At 42.9% G+C, this 10707-nt stretch overlaps 1 protein-coding gene across 1 annotated transcript; it reads right to left on the reverse strand.

Moving 5' to 3' along the window:
- Nucleotides 1-881: 881 nt before the first annotated feature.
- Nucleotides 882-10437, reverse strand: lhx4 (LIM homeobox 4; the record flags this gene model as incomplete). Its single annotated transcript, XM_084547646.1, is given in 8 exon segments — nucleotides 882-1399; nucleotides 2235-2406; nucleotides 3149-3303; nucleotides 3834-4036; nucleotides 5405-5576; nucleotides 10094-10284; nucleotides 10286-10332; nucleotides 10336-10437. Coding segments are annotated over 8 exon segments (1431 nt in total). The 3' UTR covers nucleotides 882-1010.
- Nucleotides 10438-10707: the final 270 nt, after the last annotated feature.

Raw genomic sequence — 10707 nt, forward strand, 5'->3', positions numbered from 1 at the left:
AGAGAATAAATTAACAGTTTAGATGTGACATATATTACTATAACGGGCAGAAATTAACATCTCCAAAACTCAAAATGGCTGTCCCCAAACACACAAGCTTTGATTCCTGGTCACTCTGAGATAATTTAATACTGACAGACGTCTGCTCTCGAACAGCTTTAACGCACACAGGAACATGTCAAGCACCTATAAATTTAGAAGAGAGACCTGCCTTGTAGCAGTAACAGTGTTCGCCCTCTTTCAAACAGGGGCAACATCAGCTTCTCCGACCGGACAGACGAACGGTGGACAGACGAACGGCCATCATCTGCTTCCTAATAACTCGTGAGCTTCAGCAATACATTAAAAAACATTAGCATGGTTCAAAATTCACACTTGTGCCACTGCTCTTGTAAATTTCTCCCCCAATGAAACACTGTGTTTTTGCCTTGTGCATACGTCTCTCCTCTATTCCTCTCTTTCCCCCTCCGCGGTCCTGTCCATACATGTAGAAAAAGAAGAGGAGAGTAAAGTGCATTGCCAATGTGACGGCTACGATATGGCCAGACAGCAGTCCTACTCGTTACGAATCAGAAGCATGCAGGTGCCTCCTGGGTCTCATGTGGACTTTGAGCTAGATTGTAGCCCTAATGCTGTAGCTGTTAGACGGGGATGGTGTGGTTTATAATAATGATCTCCCCTGTGAGAGTAATCCACCGACATATTGGATATCCAGTCTCATTTTCAGAGAGTGAATGGACAAAATAAAGTCAGGTGATAACAAAAAAATAGTATGATACAGTGTTGAGATTGAACATTCAGTGTGGAAATGTTCTTCGCTGCTTCTGTCCGGACTTTACACCTTGACCCCTTAAAGTTACGACTGCCTGCTGAAGGCTTCAGAGTCACACGTCTTCTCTCCCGTCTTCACCCGGTGCCACAAAACATACCAGTCTGGGAGGGCAATAGAAAGAAATGTAAAAAGCCTTCTGAGTCAGTTTTGACGTATCCCCATTCTTCTCTACCGAGACTCAAAACTGGGAATGGTCCATCTCATCCAGCCATGAGGCGGGGCTGGTGGGGAAGTCAGGGTATCCCGTACTGCTGCCTGTGGAGAGGTCTGAGGTGGGGCCTCCCGCCATGGCCCTTAGAGCCTGCCCCACACCCCCGGGCCCCCCCTGTGCCACCAGACTGTCCATGCTGAAGCCCAGATTGTTGAGAAGAGGGGTGTGGCCTGGCAGGGAGGCGATCGAGGAGGGTGACTGGGGTAGGCCGTAAGGACTTCCCGCTCGGATGTCGTGGTAGGGTTGCCCTGCTGCGTCGACAGAGAAGCCGCCGTTGAGCACCGCGCCGCCGGTCACGTCGCCGACGCTCCCGTAAAGCCCGTTGGTGTGGCCGAGATCTGACAGGACCTGGTCGTCTGCAGAGGAGACACCATCGCTTAACATGAGAGGTTGGAAAAACTTTGACACGTCAACAGTGCTGTCACCTGCATCAACATTGTATAGTTGTTATATTTCAATACAGTTAAGTGCTTTTATGAGTCAGGTTTATTGTGGCAATGTTATGTGGTTTCTTGGAGGTACAGTAAGTGAACAGGCTTCAAAAGACATTTCAGTTCTGTTTGTTCTTTACGTTCGTCTCCAACAAAAGTCTGTATGTGTAAAACTACTGCAGCACAAAACACTTGCAACCATCTCAGTCCTCCCCCTGTGTGGCTTCAATAACAACAAAGCACCAGAACGCTTCCCCTCTAATTGACTAAAAGCCCCACATTCTTTATAGAGTTTCTGTCACCATGTTTTCATTTCTCATAAAAATAGCCTTCTTCTTAAAAGTGGCTTGGGGACTTTTATGACTACCCAAAACGGGGTCTGCGAACATTAAATAACACATGGACGTCTAAAACGCCGTTTGCCTCCCACTAAGGACCCTCTCTCTTTTCCAATAAGCTCCATCACGGCGACAAACGGAGGCAGGAGGCTGCGTCAGCGGCCACAGGGACGTGTGACTGGAATATGAAATGAGAATGCCATTTTGCATTTGCTTGAGAGCGACACCACGCAGTGAGGAATGCAGAAAACTAATGAAATGCCACAAAGACGCTTTCCACCGCCGCTGCACTTGTGTCATTTAGCAGCTTATAGGCTCCTTTATCCCATTAGCACATGACTCCTGGTAATTCCCTTACAGGGATCTTTCTCTTAAACAATGATACTATGAGTACTCGGTTGAAGTTGTCGACGCTGGTTTACCTCTGAAGCTCAGTTCACTGTCACTGAGTCCTGCGTCATCGGCTGAGCTCTCCTTCTCCACCTTAGTCCCTCCCCGGTTGCGTTTCACACTTTTATAAAACTGAGTCCAGCGATGTCGACCTGCATCTTTCTTCAGGCGCTTCTCTTTTGCTCGTCGGTTCTGGAACCAAACCTGACAGAGATAGAAGTAATAATCATCATTTATTCATCATAATTGTTATTATATATAAAACAATTAATAATTAACCTAATACTGAAAAAAAAAATGCATGTTTCAAAATCATTTTGTCTGACACAAAACAGCATGCATTTTAACACAGTAGTTATTTATATAATGTAATGTGTAGGGCAGGGAATTGTAGTTTAACTAAGTAATCAATAATAAAGCAAAAACAAAACTTGAAAAAAATGCAAAAAAACAGCACAATAAAATATTATTTTAGCAAGATATTTGTCATAAGAAATAATAATGTTTTGTTTCTACTTTTGTAGAAAGAGAAGATCTAATAGCAATGGCCTAATTCCTTGTTTCATACACACCCACACACACACACACACACACATATATATATATATATATATATATATATATATATATATATATATATAAAATTTCTCTTAATTCAATGAATGTTTTCAATTGCTGAACTAATCAGAGGTTTTGGCAGTGACTCAGAAGTCTGATTCCAGGCTCATTTTAAAAGAAAATGGAAGAAAATGCCTGAGGCCCCCACACTGTAATCTGGCTGATGTGATAACATACTGAATAAACCTTCATTAGTGTAAATTGTAGCTTGAGGATGCTGTTTTGTTCCTGTTGAGTAACTGAGCTGCAGCATTTTAGCTTAGGTTGTAATAATCGAGACCTTTTCCCAGATGTGTAGGCATGTGCAGTGGACGAGTGGACAAAATACCTGCACTACTCTCATGTCCAGCCCCGTCTCCGAGGACAGCTGCTCTCTGACGTGGCGTGCCGGCTTCGGCGAGTTTTTGTAGGCACTTTTGAGGGTCTCCAGCTGCTTGGCGGTGATGGTGGTCCTTGGCCGCTTGGTCCCCGCCTCCGAATCATCTGAACACACCATCACAAATATGAGTGATTTCTTCTTACATTTGTCACCTTGCCTTTAGCAGGCTGTGGCCCTCGGCCTCTGCATGGAGCGCATGGGTGTTAAATGAACTGAATGGTCGTGTATGGAAGTGTATTATTGTCCTTGTGCATCTGTCCCACTCCCACAGCAGAGGACATAAATCTACTCAGTGCCAGAGGAACGGAGTTATTGGAGCCGCACCATATAAGAGCATTGCTTCACTTTACATAATCAATCAGAGATGCATGGAAATCTCCAAAGAGAGGGAGGGAGAGAAACAGCCCACAACCCCAAACGACAAACAACATAGATCCACAGTCAGTAGTCATTTTACTGCATTGCTCAGTGCCGATAGCTTTATCCATCAAGTGGGGCCAGAGCCATTCAGCACTGAAAGAAATCTTATTTTCATGTGACTAAAGTACAGTTTTGTTTTTCTGTAAAACATAATCTGCTGACAAGAAAATGTCAGCTGTGTTGTCACATAACATTTTCATCCCTGTACGCCTACCATTTTGTTTGGCCGTCTCGTAATCCACCTTACACACCAGCCTCCCATCTTCCATGAGGTAAAACTCGTCCCCGGTGGCCAGCTGTCTGCTGCACATGATGCAGGCAAAGCAGTGCAGGTGATACACAAAGTCCTGCGCCTTCCGCACGACCTGCGTTGGAGGGATGCCCTGTTGGCATGATGCACATTTTGTTCCAAACCGCCTGCAGGAAAACATGAAAAAGAGAGATTTAATTAGACAATCTGATGCTAAACACTGCCTCTGCAGACTGATGGATATAGTGAGGAACACCGAGATTAAAAGGTAGACGACTATTTCTTCAGCTGCAGCCAAGAATGATGGCCTAGTGTCTGTACTAATAGAAGCTCCAGCTGTTGAGGAGGGAAAAATCAGCCCTGGAATGCATTACTGTTAACGACAGATCTGTCTGCAAGCTGATGGATGGACGGGATCAATGCACTGTGCGGGTTGAGTGTGCACGTCTGTTTGTGAGCCCATGTGCATGTTTGCATGTTTATGTGTTTGCGGATGAAGCACAGAGAGCCGAGGAGGAGGAGGAGGAGGGGAAGGAGGAAAAACAGATGAAGAGGAGGAGTGGCGCTCACAGTAAACACACTCTGGAGAATCAATAAAACACTGACTCAGGAGAGGCTTTAAATCACAGAACCAACCCACAAAAATTAAAAAAAAAAAAAGCAAGGAAAAGCCTCTGAATTACCACCAGTAAGTCTTTGTGTGCATGTGTGTGCGCGTGTGTGTTTTCCAGGCACATACGACCACAACTTGAACATGCCAACGTCCCCCCTGCTGCCCCCAGGGTCAGCTAACACAGTTAGCTCCCAGTGAGACTGCAGGGCTCTTTAGGTCTCATTCAAGCTCGGAGCATTAAAACCTTTCAAACATGATTTAGTAAAAAGCCCAGATCTGCTGATCCTGTTTTGGATAAAAGTCAAACTCAATTTTCTTCTGTAATGCCTCAGAAATCCAATCGTTGAAAGAAAGCGGCAGAATGGCAAAAAGATAGTAAAACAAAGGGATTTTTAATTACAGCCTCTACAATGTGAATTATGGAGATTCTAAACGCCATCAGCGCACATGTTAATTCTTAAAAAATGAGCAAATATGGTACAGCATTGTGGCTTAAACTAAATCCATTTATATCCAGTAACTTATTTCCAGGAAATAATAATAATAATAATAATAATAATAATAATAATAATAATAATAATAATGTTATATTCTCTTATTACAAACTTAACTTTAAAAGATTTAGAGATGATAATATAATATGGTAAAGGAGTAATTGTTAATTTATCTTACAATGTTAAATAATAATGTAGGCTGCTGGTGTCTGCTGGTGCTGGTGGTTTTTAAAAAAATAGCAACTAAATCCTCAGCTTGCAGTTTATTTGGATTTTTATCACTCTTTATTCTGACATTAATCTGCACAAATAAAGGCGCACTGCTAACTTTGCATGTGACACTCGAACACAATTATTCCGCCCGTATCTAGGCAATGATTACGACAAAAATAAATAGTAACGAAAGTAAAGTGAAAAGTCGTACTGACTTGAAGAAGTCCTCCTTGCAGTAGACGCTTCCTGCCCGGGAGAAACATTTGTCCGCCAGCGGGGTCTGGCAGTCTGCGCACTTGAGGCACTTGGAGTGCCAGTGTCTGTCCAGCACCTTCAGGATGAACTTGTCCAGGATGTGCTGACTACAGCCTGCGCACTGAGGGATCTCTGCGAGGGGAGCAAGAGCACAAGGTCACAGTGGGCAAGGCGCAGACAGAGGTGAGCCTCTGACACACAGTGAAATTAAGGCTTTGTAAAATAATAAAAAAAGAGTTTCATTCAGTGATATGGTAAAACGTTCCGCTCAAAGAAACAATTATGGTTTCCCTTCATGCCCCAGTATAAAAAAAACTCTCATCAGCTCATTTATTTTATTTTTTATTATTATTTTGTGAATTGAACTGAATTTAAACGAACCTTAATTGGCTAAGTATCATTTTCTCTTGCACACAGGCAATAACATTTGACTCTGGATCTAGTTTCTCTCGGTTTACTTACACACAATAGCGATGCTGAGGAGAGGTGCGTGAGAACAGTTGAATCAGCAAGTCAAACTGTCCCTGTAGATTTTAATACAGGTATAGACGCAGCTAACTGTATTTTACACACAGTGTCAGTGATTGTATACTTGTATCTGTACAACGGCCTGTTATAAACTGAATTCATATTATCGGCGTTGCGCAGAGACATTCATGATACATTTTTTTAGGAGCAGTAGCCCACACGACCACGGTGTTTGCGCAGATGTTGCAAACACTCAGGGACGGCTCCAGAAATGTGTTGTTGGGGGGGCAATGGGGGTCTTATATTTTATAAGGGGGGTCACGGAATTCTGACACCAACAAATACTATAATCGATTTAGATTTAGTTCTGGACTAATACCTACATATTTTAAATGCATATTACTTAAATGTTCATAAATCAAACAAAAGTAAATCATAGCCACATCAGCCATCTGCTCTTTCCATCTTTTCTACTTTATTTATTCTCTCCATTCATGTCTTATTCTCTTTCTCCACTGCAGTCTTTCTCTCCTCTTCTCTCTTCTCCTCACCCGCATATATCTGCCACCGCTAACGTGAGCGTATTTTATCGTTTACGTGCAGTCAGAAAAATAGGAAAAATGAGCTTCAGAGTCGGAGATAATTATAGTGCAAGGGTTTCGATCTTGGCTTGACGTTGACGTCACTTAAACAATATTCTGGTGATTGTAGGAATGTAAAGGTGAAACACCAGCTAATCACTAACAGAAACAGACCAAAGAAGTATATACGAGCGATTTGCGAACTCGCGAATGCAGCAATGCAGCAATGCTCAACTTGCCGTTCCCGCGCAGCGGATGACGAAAAATGAAAATCACCATCTAGAAACGTTATAAACAATATTAAATATTGTTTATGCAAGACATTTTCTTATCAGACGATTGATTGATTGTTAATGTGTCAGTCTATTTTTTCTGTACTTGTTATAGTTTTTAAATCCATAAATAGGACGGGGGGATGGGGGGGCATGAGGGGGGGCACAGCCTTTGACAGGAGGGTCTTGAGACCCTGCTGGCTCCCCCCTGGCGCCGTCACTGCAAACACTGTGATACATTTGATCCTCCTGTTGGCTTTCTAAAGTCTGTTTTAACCATTTTGTCAATGCCTTTCTTATATTTAATTCCTTTAAATTATGATTTCGTGTGTGTCAAAAACGTTTGTTTACCTTGTGAACATGTGCGTCACTGTCCAAGGTGCTGAACTCAGACGCTTTCGTCTGCGGCGTAATTTGACATTTATTTTATTTATTTATTCTTTTTTTTTTCTTTTTTTTTTTTTAACCTACATGTCCAGTTCTAGTTGGAAATTCATCCCTTAATGATTTTATAGGACGAATGGTGGCAATCAGTGTTACTAAGTGAGACGACTTCCGGGTGTAAATTATGTTCACGCCGAAATTACACTATCAATTTCAGAAAAGCAAATCTGTAGAAACAATGGTACGCAATAAGACTCAACAATATATTAAAAATTTACCCGAACCACCAGGTTTTCACTGAATATTCGCAAAAAGGAAAAATAAAACCAATCCAATTTTCCTTCCAAAATAAAATACAATATTTCCTAAAACAGCTTTACATTCAAGCACAGTTACTATTTTATTTATTCATAATTTCCTCTGTTTTGTCCTCCTCCATTAAATTAAATGTAATTGAATGTTGTAAAATGCCCCCTGCCACGATCTATAAACCAACAATTAATCAAAGTAATCTGTAAAGAGCCTCGCTATTTTATTCGCATCTTCTCGCGAAGTCAAAAGTCAAAATTAAGGGGAAATGAGCGATGCAAACCAAAAGAAGACACCAGGAACATAAACACATGTAGACTACTGGTTATGGTTTGCGTCTGTTTACTGTGACAGAGAACATCTCGGCCGTGAAAACATCTTACAATGACCGGTCTAAAGCTCCTTATGCCTTGTGCGTAATCCCACCACACCATAGTCACTGCAACACGGAGGTCAAAGCACAATGATGCCCACCTGTTTTTATTCAGGAATTTTTAAAAGGCAGTCATTTTGAATAGAAATAAATAAATAGCTGGACTGAAAAATGTTCATATTTGTTCGTGATAGCTCGGTGAAAATGACATATTCTGATTACCTCGTATTTTCGTGAACAAATAGCTTAACTATCCAAGCCTCAGCGCGAAAATACAGCAGCAACATTCCCGCAAAGACTCATGGTGAACCGGCTTTGTTTCACGTCCACAGGGAGTGGATTCGTAGAGAAATGACTGAAGAAAGTGGAGAAATTACTTTAGAGAGGGTTCTCATATGAATTAGTTGCCCGGCCTTTTGAAATGAGAGGGCATTTGAAATATCTGGAGCTAAGTGGTGTCTGAATGAAGCTGAGCTGGATGGTTTTTTGGAGAGAGAAGTGGTGCTGAAAGGAAAGCAGCACGATTCTTGGCAACGACAGAGGGTCCACCGTCCAGCTTCAGAGTGTGTGGTGTGTGTGCGTGTGTGTGTAAAGAGAGAGAGACAGAGAGAGAGACAGAGAGAGAGAGTAAACCTCGTGTATCCAGGAGGTCTTCTTCATATCTTATTATCTGTTGCCACCACTCTCCACTCTTCACCACATTCAGTCTCATCACCTCAGTCATTTCACACAGGAAGTGAAACACACCTCCAGGGCCTGTCTCCTTTGCCCGGTTTGTTGTTTAGAAGTACAGGAAGTGCAGCCTGGCAGCCTCTCATACTTTCCATTGTCAAAAGATTTGTGTTAATTAAACGTGAAGTAAACACTTTATACCCCGGACTAATAGCCTGCGGGTTAAGGTTTGGATGTAATTGGCCTGAGTCAGCAGAGCACTCTGTCTGTGGTGATATAAAATGCTTGGACGTGCTCTCGGTCTCTGCTTTTATTCCTGGAATAATCCAGGTTTAAATCCAGGATGGCTGCTGGCACTGCGGGGGGCTGAGTGGCAGGATCTTTATCCAATCTTTTAATCTGTCTCGATTTATAAAATTAAAGAGCATAAGCCGACCATGTATAGGCTCTCCTCCTTCAGTCAGGTTTAAATACTGATCAGGCTGGGAGTCTTAAACGACACGTATCACATCATATATTTTATGTTAGTCTTTCTTTTTTCCGTTTTCAGTTACACCACAGCAATGCTCTCTAATATTATTATTTTATTTATTGGATTTTCAATACTTTTTTTAATTTCAACCAATAATTATTTCTATTTTTAAATCAGTCTAGAGACTATCCCATTATCCTATTTTTTTTTTTGTGGATTATTATTATCTGTACAATTTACTGAATAATTAGGTCAGAGCAGAAATGTATCCACTATTTCCATCTTGATTATACAAAAGGGCCTTGCACAGATTAAAACCAGCTAACAGATGTAAGATAGTTTTCCATTTTGATGCTGGAAGATTAAAAAAAAAAAGAGGCAACAATACGGAGATGATTAATAAATATTGTTTGTCCCTCAAAAAATATAATTCCATAAAAGGATAATCTGCTATGAAATTTACCCTAATTCCAACACATATGGAGGAAAAAAACTCGTTTCCGGGCCTTACGTCCGAGCGTAAATAATAAAGTGTTCGAGGCATTTAACTTGACACAGTGATGAGTGTCAGTCAAAGCCAGGGTGTATTCGTCTGATGGGTGATGACAACTGCGTCTTGATCTCTTGACCATGCGGGCTCGTTTACAAATTAACAGCTGGGAGACTCAGTGTGAGCCCAACAGCCTCACAGAGGTTGCAGCAAAGTTTGACGCCAAACTAGAGAATCTCATTTCTTAATGGCAGATTATGTTTCTTTACATGAATGCATGGAAGCGTCCCGTCTTTACGCCATATAATCTTGCAGCTAGTAAACACCTTATTCCTGCGAGGCTGCAGAAACGAATTAGACATGTGGAATCATTTTTTTAGGCCACGGAGCAGTTAAGACTTTTGCACCCTGAAATATAGGCTAATCTAAGCATGACACATCAGTGGCCTGCATACGTGACAACCTAAGGCTGGAAGGCTCCTCTTCTCAGCTCCTCGGCCGATTTACTGTAACTAAGCACCTCTTTCCACAGCAAAACCCCGCAGCACTGGTTGCACTTGCCAACCGGTTTCCACACTGATAATCGACGGGAACAAAAGGGGAAAAAAACGAAGAAAACATGTCTTACGTTGCAGTGGCACTCCGAGAATCTCCGGTAAACTCTTAACAGGACTCTCTGTCTGTAGGACCGCCGCACTTTGCATCATCGTGATCCAAACCGGGAGACAAACGCACGCACATACACCCGCAACACGGTGGGCGCACTCCCCCGTCCTGTCTTGTGGTGAAAAAAAAAAATAACAATGATGCTGCTGTTGAGGCCTCTCTGTCCACTTTGTAGAGTGATCTCAATGGCTGCCCGTCCCGTCAAGCCTCTATCCCTGTTATTTCTCTATTCCCGGGATGGTGCTCGTGCTGTGCCGTGCCGTGCGGAGCTGTTTTGGAGTGGATCAGACAGGCTGCGCGGTCCATTCAGCGCTGCAGGGGCGGCGGGGCCTGACGTCAGCGCGGCAGAGGCTCACCGGGAGCCAATGGGAGCGCAGGAAGAGGAGGCCCCCTGGGCGGAAAGCATCCTCAATAGGTGTACGAGCGAGAAGGAGAAAGGAGAGGCGTCTAACATGGTATATGAAAATGTCTCCGGAGAGGCGGGACCTTGCGCCGATGGAGACCATAAATAGCTCACTGCAGTGGCTCCCGGAGGTACCCCGGGCCAGCAGGACTCCTTCTGGGGAGGAGGAGGAG

Source organism: Chelon labrosus, assembly GCF_963514085.1.
Source record: "Chelon labrosus genome assembly, chromosome: 7".
NCBI classification, from domain to species: Eukaryota; Metazoa; Chordata; class Actinopteri; order Mugiliformes; family Mugilidae; genus Chelon; species Chelon labrosus.